The sequence below is a fragment of the Felis catus genome, chromosome B2 (assembly GCF_018350175.1).
Source record: "Felis catus isolate Fca126 chromosome B2, F.catus_Fca126_mat1.0, whole genome shotgun sequence".
Taxonomy (NCBI): Eukaryota; Metazoa; Chordata; class Mammalia; order Carnivora; family Felidae; genus Felis; species Felis catus.
In genome coordinates this window covers 23555374-23579721 of record NC_058372.1, presented here as the reverse complement: position 1 = coordinate 23579721, position 24348 = coordinate 23555374, and the positions used below count along the sequence as shown (strand labels likewise).

Genomic DNA, 24348 nt, shown 5'->3' with positions numbered 1-24348 from the left:
CTGAGGCCTCTGGCCAACAGCCGCAGTTGATATCTAAGTCAGTAACCACATAACTGCCAGCCATGGGAGTAAGGCCATTTTGGACTGTCTAGCCAACCCACCATCAGGTAAAACAGAAGACCTTCTAGTCAACTGGCAGTGTCATGAGAAATAATAGATTGTTGTTATTTTAAGCCATTAAATTGTAAGGCTGATTTGTTGCCTAACAATGGATAGCTGAAGCAATTCCTTTTCATCTTCCCAATCTCATTTTTGTAATCACAGAGAAATAAGGAAATTTGTGAGAAGTAGCATGTCTTAATGTTTGAAACCTACAGCTATGCAATCAAGCTTAATTTGTACTCTTGGTTTCGCTGCTTACTTAGCCATGTCGCCTTGGGAAGATTACTTAAGTTCTCTAACCTTATCTGCAAAATGTGAGTAACACCTGCTTCAAGTGTCCTTAGTGGGCATTCACCGAAGGAATGTATATAAAATGCCTAGCTTGCCTGAACACACAGTAGGTGGTCAGTAAATGTCAGCTATTATCATGAAATCAAATACACTGGCTTGTACTTTTATTATGAAAACTTTAGAATGAATCCAAAATGAAACAGGGGCAAAGTTTACCAGTTGAGAAACAGACAAGCATTGGAAGTTCAGAAGGCATTATCTGCCCACAACTTTCCCTCAGGAACAAAGATATTGAGACATGTTAGAGGCCTATGAGAAACATCATAAATTCTGTCTGCTTATAGACCCAAGAGACTGCCCTACATTCTCAAGCCCTCCAAATCTTATCTGGGTCTCTCACCCAGAAGAGTATCAGGCAGCCTGGTCTAAAAGCCAAGAGACTTACTAAGATTTACAGAATGCACTGCCTTGAAGCTGCCAATTGTTATCTGAAATAAGAACCAGATGTGAGTTCTTCATAAATGAAAGGGCTCCAACTTACCTCATTAGTTGAGGGAAACAACGGAAGTCTGCAGGAATATACTTTTTTGTGTGTGCCTGTTTTTCCCTCAGAAAGAGCTCACAGATGCTAATAGAATGATAGCCCCGATTTCCAGTCCCTGAATTTCTTTACATTTCCACCTTTCTCACTGAGGATTTCCCTGCTTATGGTGCTCAAGTGATTGTGATGGATTGCAGCAGCAACTTCCTACACTGACACCCCTAATATGGATGTTAAAAGAGAAAGTAAAAAAATCAATCCTACCCCAAGCCCAATTGTCTTTTCCAGGAGTTTTTCCTGTCCTAAAACAAGGGTAGCCACTCTGTAGAAGCAATGCATGAACAGCTATCCCATGAAAGGGGGACCAGGCTGTATTTAAGAAAATGGTTTTTTCTATAAAGTAATGCATTCTCCTGATGTGGCTCCTACCAACCTCTAGCCAAAGAAAGCTGGTGTCCTTTTGAGCGATATCTTCCCAAACTGGCAAGTTGGGGCCCAGGGGGTGAAGGGGTGGGGCTAAAAGAGAGTAGCTCCAAGACCAGGGTGTTCCCAAGTGGATCTCCTCCCCAGGGGAAGAGTCCTAGCTGACCTGAAACTTCATCCCTTCCAGAATGTTGATTCAGCTCCTTCAGCGGTAATAGTCCACCATGTTAGCTTGAGTCAAGAGCTAATGAGGTCAAGGTAGAGACAACACTCCTCCTGAATAGCTTTTCTTCAAAAGGAGAAGGAAGGCACACCAACAATTTGACTAACACTACAACAGACTAAAGTAATTCATGAAGGAGTGTGATGGTTAATTTTGTGTCAACTTGACTAGACCATTGCAGTATCTAGATATTTGGCTAAACATTTTTTCTGGGTGTGTCTGGGAGGAAGGTGTCTAAATGAGAGTAGCATTTGAACAGTGGACTCTGTAAAGCAGATTGCCCTTCTCAATGTGGGTGGTCCTCATCCAATCCCTTGAGAGCCTGAATTGAACAACAAGGCTGAGAAAGGGAGAATTTGCACTCTCTCTGCCTGGCTGCTGGGCGAGGACACCTGTCTTTTTCCCCTGGTCTGGGACTTACACCATTGTCTCTCCTAGTCCTCAGGCATTTGAGCTGGAGTGAACCATGTCTTCAGCTCTCCTAGGTTTCCAGCTTGCAGATAGCAGATATGGTGGGACTACTCAGCCTCCATAATTGTAAGTAAATTCATCATAATAAATATTTGTAATATATAACAATATATTTATTTTATAAATATAAATATATATATTCCATTGGTTTCATGTCTCCAAAGAAGCCAGGGAGCTTTGTGGTCAAAATGGCACATGAGTTTAGAGGCAACATGCCAGAAGAAGGAGGAAAATCCCAACTTTGGGCAATAGGAAAACAAGGCAAATATTTCTTCAATTACAAGAGATGAAAATAATCATCTTCAACCTCTGGTCATTTCCTCAGAAATGGGTGGGTCACACTTGGCTTTCTGCCAAATAATTTAATTTTATTTATTAAGATGAATACAGCAGTAACTTTGCATCCAAAGGGTAACCTTTTCCCCTGATCTGGATTCCTAGGAATATGCTTGCAATAGTCCCTCTGGTCCCCAAGTCCCAGCAAATGACACTAAAAGAATTTGAACATGATCTTAGCTCCTTAAAAGGGATGCTTCTGGCATAGGTTTTTTGGTTGGTTGCTGTGTTACCATGTCCCTTCTCTAAATTTAAGAAAACTGCCTTGGTAATCTGTAGGTCTTTCTTTCCTTCTCTCTCTCTCTCTCTCTCTCTCTCTCTCTCTCTCTCTCTCTCTCTTCCTTTCTTACAGAAACCTCTTGACACTTGTTCCTTGGAGATCTACAAGTCTATTTTCCTATGCGTATAAATTCATCAACTCAGTCTTTAGAAAATCCTTTTATATCAGATTCATTTTAATCTTATATGGAAAGTAGATGATAATGGTATCAACTGGCAGGTACAGTTTGAAAACACTAATCAACCCCAGATTATTCCAAAGAATTAACAGCAATAAATCTTATTTCCAACTTCAATTGACACTTCTTAAATTAACTTCCTTATTACAATACTTCCTCTCAGTTGGCATGCACTCTTACAGATAATAAGAGGGACATACTGAAACAAAAACACCTTCTGACTTCCTGCTTGGGCTGAGGTTTTACATCATGTGGGGGCAGAGAATGGAGCAGCTGGAAACTTTTGGTGATAATATTGTCAAGTTCTAAAGCAGCCCTGGAGGCTATTCTAAGTCCACTGCAGTAGTACAGAGATTTTAGAATCTGCTAGTCAATTTATATATACACACACCCAAAATAGCCTGCTGGGATTTGGATTGGGATTGGGAATATACTGAGTTATACTGAATCTGTATTTTGGAAATATGATATTTTAACAATACGGAATCTCCTAATCTACAGACAAGGTATATATTATTATTTATTTATGTCTTATTATAGCAATATTTTGTAGTTTTCAATGTACAGGTCTATCACATATTTTGTCACATTTATCCCTAAATACATTTTTAAGCTGTTATAAATGTGGATTTTTAATTTCAATTTCTAATTGTTTGTTGCTACATACACAAACATGATTTAAAAAAAATTTTTTTTAACATTTATTTTTGAGAGAAAGAGACAGAGCACGAGGGGGAGAGGGACAGAGAGAGAGGGAGACACAGAATTGGAAGCAGGCTCCAGGCTCTGAGCTGTCAGCACAGAGCCCGATGCGGGGCTCAAACTCACAAACTGTGAGATCACGACCTGAGCTGAAGTCAGATGCTCAACCGACTGAGCCACCCAGGCACCCCAAACATGATTTTTGTACATTGCTTTGTATCTTACAACCTTGATGAAGTCACTTATTAGTTCTAATGCATAGTTTGTGGACTCCATTGTGCATTCTCTACATGACTGAAAATCATGTCCTCTTTTATGTTTTCCAATCTGGATGCCCTTTGTTTCTTGCCCAGTTGTACAGTCTAGAAACTCCTGTATAATGTTGGATAGAGACATCCCAAATTTGTTCCTGAAGTTAGGGGGAAATTATTCAGTCTTTCACAATTAAATATGATGTTAGCTCTATGGTTTCTGTAGATGCCCTTTATCAAATGGGTTAAGTGCCCTTTATTCCTAGTTTGCCTGAGTTTTTCTCAGAAATAGATGATGGTATTTTGTCAGGTGCTTTTTCTGTACTGATTGAGAGGATTGTGTGAACGCTGTATCAGCCCTGCATTCTTAGGATAAATCCTATGAACGTGATATATTATCTTTTTATTATAGAAGATTCAATTTACTAAACTTTTCCTTAGAACTTTTGAATTTATGCTTATGTGGAATATCGCTTTGTAGCTTTTCTTGTAGTATTTCTTGTAGCTTTGTCTGGCTAGGGTACCTGGATAATTTTGGTACTAGAGTTATGTTCATCTCATAGAATGAGTTGGGAAGCATTCTGTCCTTGATTTTTTGGAAGTTTGTGCAGATTTAGTATTATGTCTTCCCTAAGTGTTTGGTAAAACCCATCACTAAAGCCACCTGGACCTGGATTTTTGTTACAGGAAGGTCTTAAAACTGTAATTTTAATTTCTTCTGTAGGGCTGTTCAGGTTATCTGCTCCTTTTTTGGTGAGGTCTGTGAATTTGTGTCTTTCAAGGGATTTGTTGGTTTCATCTAGGATTTTGAATTTATTGGCATAAAGGTGCTCCTAATATTCCTTTTAATATCTGTAGAATCTGTAGGGATGTTACTTCTCTCTTTCCTTATATTGGTAATTTCTCTTTCTTTTTCCCCTCACCAATCTGGCTGGATTTTTTATTGGTCTTTTTTTCCCAAAGAAGCTTTTAGATTCACTGATTGTTCTCTATTGTTCTTTTTGTTTTTTAATGTTTACTTATTTTTGAGAGAGACAGAGTGTAAACGGGGAAGGGGCAGAGAGAGGGGGAGACACAGAATCTGAAGCAGGCTCCAGGCTCTGGGCTGTCAGCACAGACCCTGACTGGGGGGGCCTGAACTCACAAACCACGAGATCATGACCTGAGCCAAGGTTGCTGGATGCCCAACCGATTGAGCCACCCAGGTACCCCATGATTGTTCTATTGTTTTTGTCTTTTATTTCATTGATTTCCACTTTGATCTTTATTATTCCTCTTCTGCTTACTTTGTATTGAATTTGCTCTTATTTTTTTGTTTCTTAAAGTGGAAATTCAGGTCACTGATTTGAGACCTAATACAGGTATATACTACTACAAGTTTCCCCATTAAGTACTGCTTTAGTGGCAACCTACAATTTTTTTCATTCACTTCAAGTTACTAATTTCCCTTTAGATTTCTTTGACTTGTGAGTTATTTAATTTCCAAATATTTGAGGATTTTCAAGGATCTCTTTTTGATTTTTTTTCCTTTTATTGATTTCTAACATAACTCCTCTATGACCAAATAACATAATTTGTTATGATGAATACTTTCAAATTTATGATTTTTTAATGGGCTACAATGTGGTCTATCTTTATAAATATTCTATGTGCACTTTTGTATTCTGCAGTGTTAGTGTGGAATGTTCTACAAATATCAACTAGGTCTAATAGGCTGATATTGTCATCCAAGTCTGCTATATTTTTATTCTGCCAACTTGTTCTATCAGTTTTAGAAAGGGGTAATAAAATCTTTGATAATTGTGTAATTATCCATTTTTCCTTAGTCTGATTAGCTTTTGTTTCATGTCTTGAAGCTTTGTTACTAGGTGCAAAAACATTTAGGATTGCTGTCAGTTACATTCATTAACTGACCCCATTATCATAATGAAATAATCCTTAATCCCTGTTAAAGTTCTTTGTTCTACAGTCCATTTTGTTATTAATATACCCATTCTAGCTTTCTTTTGACTAGTGTTAGCATGGTGTATCTTTTTCTACCCTTTTATTTTTAACCTATTTTTTATATTTAAAGTACATTTCTTGAAGACATAATATAGGTTTTATTTTTGTGTTTGAGCGAGACAGAGGCAGTACGAGTGGGGGAAGGGCAGAGAAAGAGGGAGAGAGAGAAAATCCCAAGCAGGCATCACACTACCAGCGCAGAGTCTAATATGGGGCTTGAACTCACGAAAACTGTGACATCATGACCTGAGCCGAAACCAAGAGTCAGATGCTTAACCAACTGAGCTACCCAGATGCCCCTAATGTAGTTTTTAAAAATTCAATCTGACAATCTCTGCCTTTTAATTGGGGAATTTAGACTTTACATTTAATGTGAATATTGGTATGGTTAGGTTGGAGTCTATCACCTTGCTATTTATTCTTTACATATATATATATATATATATATATATATATATATATATATATATTTTTTTTTTTTTTTTTTTTTGAGACAGAGAGCACAAGCATGGGAGAGAAAGACAGGAGAGAAAGAATCCCAAGTAGGTTCCACAATGAGCATGGGACCCCAACATGGGGCACAAATCCACAAACCGTGAAATCATGACCTGAGCCAAAATCAAGTCAGGCACTTAACCAACTAAACCACCTGGGCGCCCCCCTTGCTATTTATTCCATTTGTTCTCTACTCTTTTACCTCTTTTCTTATCATTTTTTTTGATTAATCTATTATTTTTTTATTGCATTTCATCTGTTGTTAGTTTCACAGCTATAATCTTTTGGCTATTTTGGTGGTAGCTTTAGGGTTTATAGTATACATCTTTAACTTATCACAGCCTACATTCGAATTATAGTTCTCTCATTTTACATCTAATATAAGACCCTTATAAGTATGCTTATAGTATACTCCCCCCCTTGTTTAGCCCTTCTTGTCATCATTTTGCTTTTACATATATTATAAAGTCCATGCTACTTTTCTATAATTGTTTATAATTACCTCTTAAAGAAGCTTTAAAAATAATAAATCATACATTTACTCATACTATTTCCTCTGCTCTTCATCCCTTTGTGACGATCTGTATTTCCATCCGGGATTATTTTCCTTCTGTCTGAAAAACACCCTTTCATCTTTCTTGTAGTGAGTATCTGCTGGTGATACAGTCTTTTGCAAGTCCAAAACATCCTTATTTCTTCCTGTTATTTTCTCAGTGGTACCTAGTTTGTTGTCATGTTAGTCAATCCACTTAACTTTTAATTATGGTGTTCCTCATTCCTAGATTTCCATTTGGTCCTTTTCCCATCTGCTCTCATGCTCTTTAATCTCTCTTATTTCTTTAAATATAAAACATACTCTTATATCATGTCTGGTTGTCTTTTCTTTTGTAGGACAAAGTGCGTGCGCATGCACAAGTGGGGGACAGGCAGAGGGAGAGGGAGAGAATCTCAAGCAGGCTCCACGCTCAGCACAGAGCCCAGTGCGGGGCTTGATCTCACAATCTAGAGATCATGACCCGAGCTGAAATCAAGATTTGGATGCTTAACTGACTGAGCCACCCAGGCACCCCATGTCTGGTAAGTCTTAATAGCTTAAGTCTGTAGGCCTGCTTCTTTTGTCCATTGTTTCTGCTGGCTCTTGTCTCTCTTACATGTTTGTGATTTTTGGTTGTGAAATTGCATTCCTTGAAACTATTTCTGAGTTCCCCCAAAGACAATGGTTTGCTTCTGTCACCTGGAAGGCACTAAAAACCTGATCTCACTTTAAATTTCCAGCATGACACTTTTTCAGACTACCCAGGCTGTGTAAACAAATCAGTTTGGGGGCTGAATGTGGCTATATATTTACATATACATATATACATGTATGTATACATATATATATACACACACACACACACACACATATATATACATATCCTCAGGGGAGATGGGTTTTCAGGATAAGCAATCTTCCTTGCTATCTGGGGGGCGGGGGGAGTGAGGGAGGACAAGGGGAGATTGGAGAGGGAGGAAACAGACAGATTTGTTCACCCTTACACTAAGTCTGTCTTTTTTGGGGTCTCAGCTTTGTGAGGTCTCCTATCAGTCCCCCTACCATGGGCAGGACCTAAGTTTTGTCAGCTGTGCTACTTACTGCCCCTTCCCCACCCCAGGTGCTGAAAAACAAAGTTCAATTTGATATTTGGCAAATGTCATAAGGGTGAAAAGTGGCACCAGTATCCTAATTACCTCTTTATGTTTCTACCTCCATTTAAAATTTTTTGAGAATTCTTGGGGCGCCTGGGTGGCTGTAGGTTGAGCGTCTGACCTTGGCTCAGGTCATGATCTCACGGTTTATGAGTTCAAGCCCTGCATTGAGCCCTCCAGCTCAGAGCCTGGAGCCTGCTTTGGATTCTGTGTTTCCCTCTGTCTCTCTGCCCCTCCCCCACTCACACTCTGTCTCTCTCTCAAAAATAAACATTAAAAAAAAAGAATAAATTTTTTTGAGAATTCTTAAATTCTTTTGCAGCTCGCCAATCCATTTTTAAAAATCGTTCTTGATATGTATTCCAGGAGTTTTAGTTGTTTTCAGCTGGTCCTTATCAGCCACAGCTGGAAAAAAAATTCTTTTGACTTGTGCTTTACAATATACAGTATCGAAGCACCCCTCCTTGATCCAGAGGCAAGAGTGGAACACACACTTAGGAACCAGCTAACCTGAGGTCAAGTCTCAGATCCACAGCCAGCGTGATCTTGCTCACTTGTTTATACTCTGTGCCACTATTTCCTCCTGGGGTTCATGTGAGAAATAAATGAGGTGATACACAATCAGCACTTACAACAGGGACTGGCCCTGAGAAGTATAATCTAAGGACTTCTTTTTATTATTATGTGAAAAACCTGTAATCATACTCCTGAGTAATGGCACACATCTTACCCAATGGTCCAACAGCGCCTGTTCCCTGGCCATCCTGGTCTGCTCTACCATGTAGTGACCCACACCTCTGTGCTTATACTGACGCTGACCAGGGGTAGTCAACTATGAGCTCTGTACTTGATGTCAGGCCCAGCTGCACTCACAGGATGGGCCCTAAGTCAAGAGTAGAAATGCCATCATCATACAAGCCTGGGTGAACACACAGCCCTTTACCATTAAGAAATCTGAAACCAAACAGAAACATACACAAACGTGATTTAAAGTTTTGTAGTTTTTATGGTGGACAGTCATCGTTCGCCCCAACAGCCATCTGAAGCCAATAGTCTTGATTATTAAAAATCACGAAGTTGTATAAATGTTCTCCTCCTTTTCGAAAACCATGTTCATTTTCTCTCCACGAAACAGGACTGTCTGCAAAGCCTTGAACTGACAATGTAACCCAAGGAGCTAACTTTGGCTCATCAAAGTAGCGACTGAAAAAGAAAGAGAAATCTTAACAAACGGGAGGGCTAGGAACGTTCACATTTATATTTTCACTTATTCAGAATGAGTGGTATTTCTGATGTTCCAATGAAGCTCAGACCTTAGCTTCTATTGATAAAAAATTAAGAGATACAAATTACATTCAAATTACTATGTGGTGAACTCAATAAACATTAACCAATACAGAATGCACAAAACCAACTTCAGCAGTTCCTACGCTTACTATGGAACAACATGTAAGATGCAAAGAAAAAAAACCCCACAGAAGTGTATAAAAATAGTTTCCCTCCATTTAACAGTATTATTCACTCAACAGTCTGTGTTCACGGCAACACTGCAGAATAATTTACTGGATTTAAATAAAATCCAAGTTTCTTTTTATTATTATTATTTTTAATGTTTATTCATTTTTGAGAATGAGTGAGAGAGAGAGAGACAGAGCATGAGCAAGGGAGGGGGAGAGAGAGGGAGACACAGAATCCAAAGCAGGCTCCAGGCTCTGAGCTGTCAGCACAGAGCCCGACCCCGGCCCAAACTCATGAACCCCGAGATCATGACTTGAGCTGAAGTCAGCCACTCAACCGACTGAGCCACCCAGGTGCCCCTAAAATCCAACCTTCTTATTGAGGAAAATCAAACTACTAAACTAGTAAGTGAAAAGGGGTATTAGACTTAGAAAACCCTCAAGACTTAAATCTTAGACATTTGAAAAGTGAAGACTGCAAAGGCATTATGTTTACTTCATAGTCTTTTTAATATGGGAATGGAGTTTCCTGACATTAGATACAATGTGGCATTTTTTCTGGAGAGTACCTTTCCGAACCCCAACCACACACCCCATCCTGCGTGTCCAGTCCTTGGCATGTGAACCCTGCCCTGGGCAGATGTTAAGAGTGGGAACAGATGTTAGACATGATTTGGTTTCAAAGATGGTCAACTTGCTTTCTCACCCCATTTCAAAAAAAAACCTTTGCAGAACTCTAACATTTAAAACAGACCATAACATGTTCCACAGAGTATCACCATTCTCCTAAGTGGTATTATAACTTTTGGGGCACGACGTGAAAAATGAACAGCTTGTTTTCAAGAAGCCTAATTAAACTCTGCTATTTGTCTTTTTGTTAAGTACAAACAGAATTTTCCTCTCACCAAGGACAGTCACATCATTTAAGATGATAATGTTACCACACTGTGCACCCAAGTGAGGAAAAAAGAGAAGACGTGTGCAAGAGAGCCCTGAGATCTGGAACAGTAGCCCTGCCCCGGACATGTCACGCTGGCATGAACAAGCAAGACCTAAAAGGCAAAAAAAGTTCTCACCACAGCTGTTCCAACAGGAGACGTATCTTCTCTGGAACTATGAACCCAGTGATTGTACACAAATAAGCTTTTGCCACCACCGTGCTCGGCTGAGGACAACAATAGGTTGATACGAAATTATTCGGCTCATTATTTCTGTAGCACACACAGAAAGAGAAAGAAAGAAAGAAAACACCTCTGTTATCTCGCACCTGATCATTTTCAAAGTATAAACCCCCGTGAAGAACGCGGAGCTGGCCACGCCCCAGCCCAGGCCCCCCAGACGCACAGTTGGGCGTTACTGAAGACGGCGCCCAGCCAGTCCAGGAGCTCGGGGGCGCTGCAAGCCGCCCCCGGGGCTCCCCCCAGCTCGCCGCTCCGCAGCACCGGGCACTGCAGCTCGCTCGCCGTGCTCAGGGCCACTCGCGGCTGCCGCTCCTGAATTCCGTAACTGGAAAAGTACGACATCATCCTTGATTCTTCTGCACCTTAGAACACACCATAAAAGGCCATGTGAGTACTGGAAACAAGTTCTGCGAATCCCTGGAACCACCCCATTCCCTCCCGACAGTTCCGGGGAGCAGGCAGGATGAAGTAAAGCAGAGGGAGGGTGTGCAAAGCTGTATTCAAATTAAAATCATTTAAGTTGCTTTGGGCTCCTTGGTGCCAAAGTTCTGTAAACATTCGCTTTCTTTCACTTTTCCTGGAAACGCGTAACCCTTTCACGTCCAACCTATAGTAGTATCATAGGTGCCCTAATCTGAGAATTTTGACTGACTAAATAAAAAAGCACCACTCGTGTATAAATAAAATTAGTGAACTCTACAGAGAGGAGCTTATTTGCATAATCTCTCTAAAGGAAGCACAAGACGAACTGAACGATGGCAGCATCTCATCTGAGCTTGTCTTTAAAAACCCAGTAAAATCAATGTATCTTCACGGATTTTCCAACAGCCTTGGGAGAAAGCGGTAGTGGCCCCCTTAGTGGGGGGAGCAACAGGCAGGCCTTCTTACTGTCCAGGGCAATAGAAATAATCTGCTCTCCATCTCAACCCCACCTACCCCCATCCCCCACCACCAGGAGCAAAGGTCAGCAGGCTTACTGGCCAGTATAAGACTGGAGTTCCGGATTCCTCTTCTGTAATGCAGCCCACTCCATGCGCGGGTGTCACCTGGCCCACTGTGTATCACCCTGTAGGTACTGGGACTTGGTGCACTACTGTATATGCTCATAGTCCAGCCACTGACACTATGAATAATTAAACCCTTTGCCTCTGACCTGAGTCTCGTACCTTCTGCCAGCATCCATGAGACTGTGCAGGCTAACTTCTTAGCTTACAAGTGGGGAAAATCTCAGACCTTCCCCAGTTCCTGATAAGCCCTTAGAATAATATGGAGTCTTAGGGACACAGAACTCTCCAGAACCCAATATACAGAAGGTACTCAATGAACACTTCGAGCAACTGAAATGTCAGTCAGTGTCTCTGCCCTCTTGTATCTCTACCATAAGTAGGAGAAACACTGAAGCATTCCAGACCCATGCAAGCAACCTACAGCACCCAGTGACCAGAAACTTCCGAGGAAGAGCAGATGGATAGGCGTGATCTCCAAAATGGACCTATGTGTCTCCCTATTCTCCAAAACAGAGTACCACACCATCATAACTGATGATCTGACCCATGACAATCTTGTGATGGACCAAAGATACGCTCTAAAAGGACCAAGGCACATGGCAGTTGTAAGCAAATCAACATTGTCTGGGGACCCCTGAACTAAATTTAACGTTCAATCAATTTCAAGTTATGACAAATTTAACCTGACAATGAATGGTCTGCCTGATTATTATCTTGCCATAATCAACAGTTTGTATTTAGAATGTGTGTTACTTAAAAATGTGCAGCCAAGGCTATCTGAGGTAAGCTGCGGGAAGGGAGAGGAGAAACAGATAAGAGTTAGCTGCTCTGAAGCCATGATCTCTGGATCCAAACATACCCCACGGTGATGGAGGCAGATGCCTGTGGGCCTAGATCATCTTGAAGTATAGCTCTTGGGGAGGGCAGAGGGCTGCAAGCAGCTTCCTGAATAATGTTTATGCATATATGTATACAATATCCTAGACCATAAGGATGAATCACCTGTTTGAATTCTCTATTACCCCCCTTTAATCAATAACTGGATTTCCAAGTCATTGTATTGTTAAATATTTTTCATACCTGTGTGATGCCAAGCCAAGAGAAAATCAAATTTCAAGGGCTTCTTTTCTTTGAAGGACCAAGAAACTCTTTCATACTTCTTAGAATCCAGGTTAAGGGATAAATCCATCAAATCAATGGAAACAACTTAAAAAATGGAAAGAGGAATACATCGTTCATTCACATATACTACAGCCTACACTGTGGCAAAAGTGTTGTATTAAAAAGCATCAGAATTTTTGGAATTTTGTGAATAGTAAAAATTATTTTGTTCTTCTTGCACTCCTTTGGTTTACCAAATCAAAACTCTGCCTTGTTTTAAATTCATACTTTTTCCTAGGTCAAAGACCAAGAGCAGAGGTCCTTGGGAAGTCAATCCTAAATCTACCTATGGATGTGGCAGCCTCACCTATTCACGTTCAAGCCAGACACTATCAGTAGAACCATCTCTTTTCACTCACAGGTGAATCTCTACTAGTAATCCCAAAAATTTGGTGAAAGTAAAGGAAATTCTTCATTAAGAACAAGTTGTAGACTCATGTTGGGTTCATTACTTTGAAGTTTTGGCCCAAAACATATATTTAATGGACCATTCCAACTCTGTGATCTGTATAGGATTCAGCCTACAGCTGCAGAGAAATAGATACAACAGCAATCTTATTCTCTCCAAAGCTCAACCTAGAGCCCCTTGAGTCAGAAGTTTTAAAGACAAGAAAAAGCCATAGTTCTTCTGAACAAAAAGAACAGCAGCAATTCAAACATTTAAACTTCAATAGCTACAGGACGATTACTGACTTGTTGGAAACTGATGGAGCATAATACTTACTAAACTTCATGATTTTTCTGCCAGAATACTGAGATGGACGACCTTGAAGTCCAGTTTCTTCATAAGTATCTTTATCCAGTGATAAAATTAATTTCCCTAAAAATCAAATAATTCCCAAAAAAAAGATGCTAAAATATGACATGTTCTCTGACTGAACAGAGAACACAGCAAATTTAACAGTTAGATATGAGGGTAATAAACTACATACAAGGATCTTCCTTGTGATACAAAGATATTATTTATACATACATCTTACTTATGTAGAAGGATATTTTAATGTATTATACATACACAGATATTACTTATGATAGTGAAAACAGAAATATGTTCATTTTTATTAAAGAAATAATAGTTAAATCATGGTATATCTATTCACTGGAATACCTTCAAAATATGAAAAATAGTAAGTCAGAACTATATACCCTGAAATGGAAAGATGTCTATGACATATTGGGGAAAAAAGCAAACTGAGAAACAATGTAATACACTGCAATTTATGTTAAAAAAAAAAAAAAAGAACAAGCTTTATGTCTGTTTATAAATTTATAGAAAATATCAAGAGAAGGGAGCCTGAGTGGCTCAGTCAGTTGGGAGTCCAACTTCAGCTCAGGTCATGATTTCATGGTTCATGAGCTTAAGCCCCATATCAGGCTCTCTGCTGTCAGTACAGAGACCGCTTCAGATCCTCTCTCTTTGCCCCTCCACTGTTCGCTCTCTCTCTCTCTCTCTCTCTCTCTCTCTCTCTGTCTCTCAAAAATAAAATAAAACATTAAAAAAAAAATAAAGAAAATGTCAGGAAGAATAAACACCAATAATTCCTAATTGTTAACAATAATTCCTTCTAAGAAGGGGAATGAATCTGGAGTTTTGACTTTTTTTTTTTTTTTTTTTTTTACAGTATTTCTTCTAAAATCAAAGAAAAGATTGAGTGTTGTTACCATTTGGCAGCAGGGCAACTGTATTATCTTCATCAATATTTGTATGGTATGTTAGTGCATAGCATGAACCTATAAGAGAAAGAGCCCAGACCAGAAATTAAGGAAAAAAAAAAAAATCACACCTACAAAAATTTAGCAGATTATCTTTACACTGTAACAAATCTTCCAGGTGATTAAAGGTCAGTATCCACCACTGCTCCAGCTCACTCAATCAACCTCAAACCTGCCAAGGGTGAGCTGGAGGACACAGAGGCCACACTCTAGCTAGTTCATGCCCCCCCCTCCCCCCAGGGCCTATTTGTGCCAGGTGACTGTCATCAAGCAGAAAATGGACTCAGGGTGGAGTGTGTACCCCCGGGGATGCTGGCAGAGGCACAAAGTAGAACACTAGGGAAATGTATACACTTGAGAGGAAGGATTCCAGGTAAAGTTTCAAAATGTTCCAGGAACTTGTGTGAGGTTAGGAAAGCCACGCAGCCTCTCTGAACCTCAGTTTTCTCACCTGTAAAGTGGGGATCATAGCCCTAATTTGTAGAGCTGTTGCAAGAGTTCAGATAGGTAAAAGTGCCTGTTGCAGCCAGTGTCCACATTATTAACAAATTAGTACCGAATTTCAGAGCAGATGAAAGGAATAAAGTTGATGGGGCCAGGGACAACATGTCCAGTTTCTCGAGCAGTGCCAGCAGCACCTGAAGGAGAGGAACTGCAAGGAACTGGATTCTTCATAGCTCCATGCAGAGGACAGACCCAGGGCCGGCAACAAGCTAAGGGGCTTACTCACAGTGATTCATGTAGTGAGGGTGCATTCCCTAAAGACACTGAAATACAGTTTCAAACAAGTGGCCCCTACAAAACAACTACAACAGAGAAATCAACCCAGCAGACACGAATGGAAATGGGGTGAGAAGAGGGTCAGAGCCACAAAATCTAAGCAGAAGGCACTGAACCATAAACGGGCACACCGCCTGGTGAACAGCCGCTGTGGCTGCATCAGGAGATGAACCCTTTGAGACTGCTGAGTGGGGACTGAGTGGGAACATAGTGGTCTCTGCAGCCACACACCCAATAGCAGTGTATCTGAACACACAGGTCCCAAGACCTTCCTCTCCCTGAATCCTTGTTTTAAGATGAGACATACCTTCATCTTACAACATCCCCATGCCACACTTGTGAACAAGTGTAATCAGAAACCACCACCTAAAGAGAGCGCCAGAAAGTGTAGGGTGAGAACAATGAGGGCGGGGGGGGGGGGGGGGGGGCGATGCATGCCCTTGACCCCACAGACCATCTCCAGAGGCCCTGTTTAAGACAAGGGAAGACCCCCAGTATTGTGATGTGATCTAACTATCCTTCCTCAGCTTGCCACGTTCATAGATATGATCAGGTTTTCCTCACCTTTCTTCACAAAGGTGTTGATGAATTCATGTGTAATTAACTCATGAAGAGGTAAGTTCTTCACAAAGTAATAGGGTCCGGTTTCCATGACCAGGTTTTTCAGTTCTTTTGATAGTATCCCACATTCAGGAATCAGAAATGAAACCTATTGGAATGTGTAATATAAATAAGCCTTATTTTCATGTAGATTAACCCCCAGCTTTTTAGGGATGCTATAACATATGAAGGCTGCTAACTATTCCCCCACAGGTTTCTACAAAACTCTTAATTTACCAGTCTCAGGAAAAAAGAAATTTGACACTTCATGTTATTTCTGTATTCACACATTATAGGAAAGCTGAATGAGAAAAACAAATTAATAGAAAGCTCTTGCTTGCGTTTCATCTTTTGCAAATAAGCAATATCTTTTATATCCTGTCCACTACTCTAATTTTTAGGGCAATCTAGTACAATGGAATATCCCTAGATTTGTTTATCCTGGTACCAGCTGGAATCAAAGGGACTGTCCTTTAGGGCTTACAGAAATTAGGGACATCAATCATTAACAGGCTCCACCAAAGCATAAGTGCTCCTGGTTATTTCCATTTTCTAGACAGAAGAATTCTACAGATCAGCCCAGGCGGGAGAGGGCACACACCCTGACTGCTGCTGGTGAGGAGCTTTCCATCTAAGGCAGAGATGTTAAGCCTAACCAGTTTCAAATGTGGCCCAAATGCTCCACACCTTGAAAAGTGCTCTCCCAAAGCTCAAACACCAGTCTATTCCTGAGGGACCAAGGTCACCATTTGTGTCTCTGAGAAACTGCCAGTCAGACCTGGGTGGAGATTAGGCTGATCAATTTCAAGTAAACGCAAAAGGCTTAAACCGGTTTAAGTCGAGTTTTTGGAGGCCTCACCACTTAAATGGGTTGGTGAGAACGGACCATTAGACCCTTGACTGACATTTGGATTATTCTCCTCTTCTCTTGCCAGATGCCGGATAAACCAATAATTAACCTCACTGATGCCTCAACTTCCACATCTGCGGAAACGCGCCCCATGCGGCTGACATTTTTACGAAGCAAAAGCCAAAGTTACCCCCCCGCCCCCCGTAAAGCTCTTAAATTGTGCTTGCAAACAGGGACACCACGACTCATTTCACTCTAAACCTGACAACCTAGCGCGCTCCAGCTGGAGACCACAGAAGTTAACAGGCAAAGTGGAAACTTTTCTCAGAGATAAAACTAGTTCCTCTAAACAGTTTAGAAAAGCATGTGCTTCCTGGGTCTGGACTCGGCAAGATGCTCCCATGAGGTGGGAGAAAGAATCAAGAGGTGGGGGGGGGGGGGGCGCGAGGCCACAATTTGGAGCCAGTCCGCGGCTCCACGTGGCATACGTCACAGCGTCTCTACTCCAGAGGCCCGTGCCTGACTTTTTCCTCCCAAGAAAGTGTTCCACCGGGGGCGGGGCCAAAGTAGCCAGCGACGCTTTGGAATCGGCCCGGAGCAAATCGCCCAGCCCCTCCTTGCGAGGACAGGACACTGCCCCTACTCCCGGCGCATCCTGGGAGTTGTAGTCCTGCAGCTCTGCAAGCTACCAGCTCGGAGTAGTATAGAGACTACAGCTCCCAAAGTGCCTAGCGCGGGGCCCCGCCCCTCTTCGCGCTGAGGGCGGGCTCCTCACTGAACGCGACTTTCCCCACATCTCTCCAGCTCCCGGAGACGGGGTGCTTCCTGAGTGGCCCACGACGGCCAGACTCACCCTGTAATTATGGTAGTGCGTCTCCACAAGATGCCGGTGGCGCGACTTGTCATGGCCGAAGTTGGATTTCTCGCAGACCAGCAAGTGTCGGGGAACCTCTCGCAGCCTGCGCAGTGTGGCCATGCTTTCTCCGGCACAAGCCCTGAGCGAGGTCGGGGAGCCCAGTCCCTCCGCTTCGCTCCGCCCCTCCGCCTGGCCCCGCGGGCATGCGCATTGCAGCTGCGCAGTGCCGGTTGAAGCTGCTCGGGCTTGGTGACCGGTTAGGGGTGAGGGCGGGCCTGGGTTTCTTCGGAAGCTTAGGTTCCTGAACCTTGGGTACCTGAAACCGCAAATTCATTGCCTACAGGGGAAATACCTGGTACCTGGAAACCTGGAACTTGCTTTTTCAAACCCACCTTTCTCGCCAAGACCTCCGTCCCTCCCTGCTGCTGTCTTGCCGTATATCCTCCCTCTGTTCCTTCACAAGTGGTTTAGGAGTTTTGTGCAGGAAGATAATACACAATTTCTGTTTTCGGCCCTACAATACGACTCCGTCGGAACCACTTTAAGATCCCTTTTTAAAAATACCACCTGAACGGCTTTAAAAATTTTGTTACTATTGTTACAATGTGAGAATTTGTTTTTCCATAATTTTTCTGATCAAGTACTATACGTTTCTCAAGCTGGAGTATGCACAGCCCCAATTCTGTGCTGAGAGGATGCAAAACAGCAGACCATCTGTGGTACAACTGTCTGGAGCATCAATTTTACTGTAAGATTTGGAACAACCGAAGTTACGTAATTTACAAGGTAAGTATTTAAAATTTTTAAACAGACCGGGCCAGTAACGTATGCCCAAAATGTCAGACTATCTCTGAGAAAACTAAGAAAAACATATTAACCATTATTTTAAACAGGAAAAATTATAAGGGATAGCAGGTTAATTGAAAAATTCTACCAATTTTCTGAATCACAACATGGCACCTAGCGGTGTTACAAATGTCATATTAGGATATAAAATGCTTAAAACATTACCTCTTAGTCACGTCACAATTAAGTAGCAGTGGCCTCTCTTAGACCACCATCAGATGTGTACACACACCTTTGCTGATAATATAAAATTTGCAAAGTGCTGTAATTTTATGGTCTACCAATTGTATTTGGAGCCAATGTGAAGGTTTTCTTGCAAGCCATTTAGTTTAAAATATGTTATTAAGTTTTGAAAATTCAATATAAATTATATCAGCTGAAGGTTGATAAACAGCCACTATGTCATTCTGGTATTCATAACTCAGTGTTCTTCCAGGGAAATCATACTTGCAGATATGTTTTATGGGGGTGTGCCTGTATTATGAAATAGAAGGCAAAAATCTCATTTATTTTAAATGTTTGTTTATTTTTGAGAGAGAGCTCAAGCAGGAGAGGGGCAGAGAGACGGAGACACAGAATCTGAAGCAGGCCCCAGGCTTTGAGCTGTCAGCACAGAGCCGGACGCGGGGCTCGAACCTGCAAACCGTGAGATCATGATCTGAGCCAAAGTCAAATGCTCAGACGACTGAGTCATCCAGGTGCTTCTAAAACTCTCATTTATTTTAAAGACTAAAGCTGTGGGGGCGCCTGGGTGGCACAGTCGGTTAAGTGTCCAACTTCAGCTCGGGTCATGATTTCGCGGCCTGTGAGTTCAAGCCCTGCGTCTGGCTCTGTGCTGACAGCTTGGAGCCTGGAGCCTGCTTCAGATTCTGTGTCTCCCTCTCTCTCTGCCCCTCCCCCACTCATGCACTGTCTGTCTCTCTCTGTCAAAAATAAATAAACACTAAAAAAAAAAAAAAAAGACTAAAGCTATAACTTCAAGTAAGTTTGGGACTGCAGAATCCTTTCAGCCTCCCTCCACAGTGTTCTGGAGTTCTGTCTGTAATGACTCATTCATTTCTCCCTGCCTGCTGGGTCATTTCTATCAGTATACAAATGTGCTTAATGTTGTGCATTAAGTGAAGGCACTTCCTTTGACCCTGAATTCCTCTGCATTCTCACCATTCTGTTTCTCTGCTCCGTAAAAGCCACTTCTCTGCACATTCTCTCCTGAACCCAATATATTTTAGCTTTCCTCCATACTACTTTACTGACCTGGCTTTCATCAAGGTCTTTCCATTTGCCAAATTCAAAGCCAAGTTTCTGTTCTTATCTCAGTCTTTTAGCTGCACTCAACACAGATGATACAATTGACCACTTCTTCCTTGTATTAACTATATTTTCTTATCTTCTTTTTAAAAATTTCTCTGATGCTCTGGATCTGGGGCCTCACTGACTAGGGTGGGACTGCCCCTTCCAGGTTTAGATAACTCCTAAAGATAGCAAATAATTTGTGCAGGGAGCATGTCTTTCATTTGCAAACCAACTAATCCAGAGCTTACACCCTGTCACCTCTTCTGGAAACTGTTAGGCTCGCTCCAGGCTAATGTTCCCCTGCCCTAATAACCCCAGGGCCAGGTCCTAGATAACTGGGGACAGTCCTGATACTTCAGAGCCCACTGAAACTGTTTAGACTAGCCACTCCTAAGCCTACATAGTCTGTCTACCCTGCCTCAGTCATTCCTTCCCATAATAAAAGCTCTGACTGATGCTCTCCCCTCACTTCCCCTGCCTCCTGACCAACCTAGAAGCTTCCTGTTGTGGCTCCGGATTCTAGGGAGCTGTGAGTAAAAACTTCCTTTATGACAGTCATTTCTGTGCATGCTTGCCATCCCTGTCAGAACAAATCTCTGGGTACATTTGAAAACCCTCCTTCTTGGTACACTCCCCTGTGGATTTTTGAGAACCTTTCTTCTGGACCCCCGCTTACCTTACTCTACTTCCTCCTGCCTGTCCTCCTCCACTAGATCTCTAGTGATCCATACCTTCCCCGCTTCTCTTTCCTGCCCTCTCTTCTCAGAGTGATCCCTCGTGATCTCAGCTTTCAGAACCATCTATCTGTACCACCAGGCCTGGGTCCTCATCCCTGGGGTGGGGGTGAGGGACACCCAGGCATCATTCTTGACTCTTCTACACTTCTCACCCCATATCTGTGGCTTGTTGGCTCTGCCTGCAGCATGCATCCTGGTGGCGGCCTCTTCTCACTCACTCCCTCTGTTTCTACAACCAGTTTCAGCCACCTTCCCCTCTCTCAGTTGACTGCCAGACACAGGCTTCTAACCACCTCCCTGCTTCCTGTCTTCTCCTGCGGTCTCTTCTCCCCTCAGTATCCAAACCGATCTCAAAAATGTAAAAATGTCATACAGACGTACCTCATTTTATTGCATTTTACTTTACTATGCTCTGCAGATACTGTTTTTTTAAAAAAAAGTTTTAATGTCTATTCATTTTTTGAGAGAGAGAGACAGCATGAGTGGGAGAGGGGCAGAGAGAGAGGAAGACACAGAATCTGAAGCAGGCTTCAGGCTCCGACCTGTCAGCCCAGAGCCTAACGTGGGGATTGAACCCACGAACCGTGAGATCATGACCTGAGCCAAAGGGGGACACTTAACCAACTGAGCCACCCAGGGGCTTTGTATATACTGTGTTTTTAACAAACTGAAGGTTTGTAGCAACGCTGTGTTGAGCAAGTCTATTGGTGCCATTTTTACAAAGGCATCTGCTTGCTTTGTGTAACTGTCATATTTTGGTAATTCTTACACTACGAACTGTTTCATTATTATTTGTTACTGTGATCTGTGATCAGTAATTACAACTCTGAAAGCTCAGGTGATGGTTAGCATTTTTTTGGCAATACACAATTTTTTAATCAAGGTATGTATATTTTTTTAAATGTTTATTTATTTTTGAGAGAGAGCGCACAAGCAGGGGAGGGGCAGAGAGAGAAGGAGATACAGAATCAGAAGCAGGCTCCAGTCTCTAAGCTGTCAGCACAGAGCCTGACTCAGGGCTCGAACTCACAAGCTGTGAGATCATGACATAAGCTGAAGTTGGACGCTTAACCAACTGAGCCACCTAGGTGCCCCGGTATATACATTTTTTAAGACGAAATGCTATTGCACACTTAATAGATTACAGTATAGTGTAAGCAAAACTTTTATGTGCACTGGGGAACCAGGAAATTTATTTGACTCACTTCACTGCATATTCACTTTATTGTGGTTGGCTGGAACCAAACTGCAGTATATCTGAGGCAGGCCTGTATATGCTACCCACCCCCCCCCACCCCCCCCACCCCCACTTAAACCCTGCCTGGCTTTAACCTGGCTTTTCATTGCAGTAGTGTGAAAGCTTAGATAACCTGGCCCCTGCCTACCTCTGCAGCCTCATCTGCTACCCTTGCTTGTTCATACTATTATTTGTCTGAATTTCTGGTATCTAGAGCTGAAAGCAATCTTTTTATTTTATTTTTTAATGTTTATTCATTTTTGAGAGAGAGCAAGTGAGCATGAGCTGAGGAGGGGCAGAGAGGGAGACAGAATCTGAAGCAGGCTCTAGGCTCTGAGCTGTCAGCACAGTGCCCAATGCGGGGCTCAAACCCATGGACCGTGAGATCATGACCTGAGACAAAGTCAGACACTTAACTGACTGAGCCAGCCAGGTGCCCCGAACTGAAAGCAATCTTAATTGACAAATGGATATTAGATCACAGATTTGGGAGCATAGCAAAAGTCTGAGGATGAAGGGCTAGGAATGGCTTAAAAAAAAAAAAAAAAAAAGAAAGAAGAAGAAGAAAGAAATAAGAAGCAAAACATAACTGATTTGTATGTATATATCCAAAAGAATATAGTAGCAAATATGAATTTTTAAATGACCACACCAACAGACTTGCAAAAAAAAAATTACCTTTGATTGTATTCTTTTTTTTTTTTTAATTTTTTTTTTTTAACGTTTATTTATTTTTGAGACAGAGAGAGACACAGCATGAACGGGGGAGGGGCAGAGAGAGAGGGAAACACAGAATCGGAAGCAGGCTCCAGGCTCTGAGCCATCAGCCCAGAGCCCGACGCGGGGCTCGAACTCGCGGACCGCGAGGTCGTGACCTGAGCCGAAGTCGGACGCTTAACCGACTGAGCCACCCAGGCGCCCCACCTTTGATTGTATTCTAAAAACACAAAAATATACTTAGTAAATATAAAAGGATAACAGTTTTACACATCACATTTTGGGACTATGATACAATAAAATTAGAAGTACAAAAATAATTTAAATATGCTTAACTCAGGGCGCTGGGGTGCCTCTGTCAGTTAAGTGTCCAATTTGATTTCAGCTCAGATCATGATCTCTCAGTTCATGAGACTGAGCTCAGGCTCTGCGCTGACAGCACAGAGCCGGCTTGGGATTCTCTTTCTCTGTTTCTCTGCGTCTCACCCATGCACGCAAATGCGCACGTTCTCTCTCTCTCTCTCAAAATGAATAAACATTTAAAAATAGATAAATATGCTCAACTCCGTGAAAACATTAAAATATTATTCTACATAAATTAATGCCTGCATCAGTGTGCGAATTCAAGGCACAAATACATTGCCTATAAATATACAGCTGACCCTTGAACAACACTGAAGTTAGGATGCACACACTCCTTTATCCCCTGCAGTCAAAAATCAGCATATAGCTTTTGACTCCTCCCAAACTTAATTACTGTTGACTGGAAGCCTTACTGTTAATAAATTACCACCTATTTTATATATGTATTATATACTATATTCTTAAAGGAAATGAGAAAAATTGTTAAAATGAAGGAAAATACATTTATAGTACTGTAGTGTAAAAAATCCACATATAAGTAGACCTGCAAACTTCAAACCCGTGTTATTCAATTGTACATGCAAGTGTATTGTATTTATACTGGTGAAAGGAGAGAGCTTTCCATCTCTGAAGCTCCTGGGTATGTTCATCAGTAGGCAGCCAACCTAAAATCTGTTAACATCATCCCATTACAGGTGGGAACAGCAGGGAAGGTGGTGCTGGGAACTGTAACTATTGAAGACACCAGTAATAAATTAGAGGACTCCATCCTGCCAAGCCTAAACTTGACCTCACAGTCTTTATCAGCACTGGGCTCCAGGCAGCTGCCACGAATGGACGGGTGTTGGGGTACAAGATCAAAACTACCCTATGATGGCAGGCAGCCTGGGAACTGGATCCAGCAGGTACAGTGGAAAAAATCAGCGGCCCCCAAGAATATATGATGCACTCCAAGTGAGGACTTGAATCCCTGGAGTTTTGGGAAGGGCTCAGAGCCAGACTGCTTCATGTCCTCTCCCTCTGACTGGTTGGGAATCGATGGAACATGCAAACATATTAACACTGGCAGCTGTGTGGACTGTGTCAACACATGGAAGTGCACAAATGGAGTATTTTAAAACAGAACACAATGTTATATGTCAATTGTATCTCAATAAATCTGGGGGAGAAAAGCAGAACCCAAAACAGTCACACCGTCTGACTAAAACTCTGTCACATATGTTCATTACAATTTTGGAAGAGGATTTTGAAATGGTTGACATTTTTTATAAAGCTCATTCTTTTGTTTAAAGTGAAAAACATATGTTTAGAAGTAAATTGGTACATAAAAAATTTAAATCTTAGCTATCCAGGGACTTCAGATATCTAGGATGAGGCATTTCTGTTTATCTTGGATTTTACTATAATGTGAAAACTATTAATCCACAATGCAGTTAATGAAATAGTGTACATTAACAGAGATAGGGGCAATCACCATAATTTTATATATAATTATCAATAACTATAATAATACATAATATTGCATATTCAGTATTGAACACCTATAACGAATCAGGCACTAACT

General features: G+C 41.6%; 1 protein-coding gene and 1 long non-coding RNA gene across 5 annotated transcripts; one reads left to right on the top strand and one right to left on the bottom strand.

Annotated features, from left to right (window-relative positions):
• Positions 1 to 1476: 1476 nt before the first annotated feature.
• On the top strand, positions 1477 to 23975 carry LOC111560427. 3 transcript variants are annotated; one of them, XR_006597585.1, is made up of 5 exons: positions 1477 to 2117; positions 10326 to 12236; positions 13031 to 13153; positions 16821 to 18377; positions 23480 to 23975. It is a non-coding gene; the product is annotated as an uncharacterized LOC111560427 (long non-coding RNA). The 3 variants fall into 3 exon arrangements; XR_002742201.2 differs by having other exon boundaries at positions 1774 to 2117; positions 10326 to 11011; XR_006597586.1 differs by lacking the exon at positions 13031 to 13153 and having other exon boundaries at positions 1777 to 2117; positions 10326 to 11011.
• On the bottom strand, positions 8970 to 17720 carry RPP40 (ribonuclease P/MRP subunit p40). Of its 2 annotated transcripts, none has more exons than XM_003985838.5 (8): positions 17589 to 17720; positions 15850 to 15994; positions 14455 to 14523; positions 13517 to 13612; positions 12712 to 12837; positions 10788 to 10986; positions 10520 to 10654; positions 8970 to 9189 (listed from the first exon to the last, which is right to left on the bottom strand). In XM_003985838.5, exons 1-8 carry the CDS (start codon positions 17709 to 17711, stop codon positions 8991 to 8993), a joined length of 1092 nt encoding a protein of 363 aa, XP_003985887.1. In that variant the 5' UTR covers positions 17712 to 17720; the 3' UTR covers positions 8970 to 8990. The 2 variants fall into 2 exon arrangements, with proteins under 2 accessions (XP_003985887.1, XP_044913104.1); XM_045057169.1 differs by lacking the exon at positions 17589 to 17720 and adding an exon at positions 17224 to 17345.
• Positions 23976 to 24348: the final 373 nt, after the last annotated feature.

Coding starts and splice junctions, on each gene's coding strand:
- RPP40 (XM_003985838.5), bottom strand. CDS start 17,711: ATGGCCACACTGCGCAGGCTGCGAGAGGTTCCCCGACACTTGCTGGTC. Junction 14,524..15,849: donor CAACACCTTTGTGAAGAAAG/GTGAGGAAAACC, acceptor TTTCTCTTATAG/GTTCATGCTATGCACTAACA. Junction 12,838..13,516: donor CAGAAAAATCATGAAGTTTA/GTAAGTATTATG, acceptor CCATTTTTTAAG/TTGTTTCCATTGATTTGATG.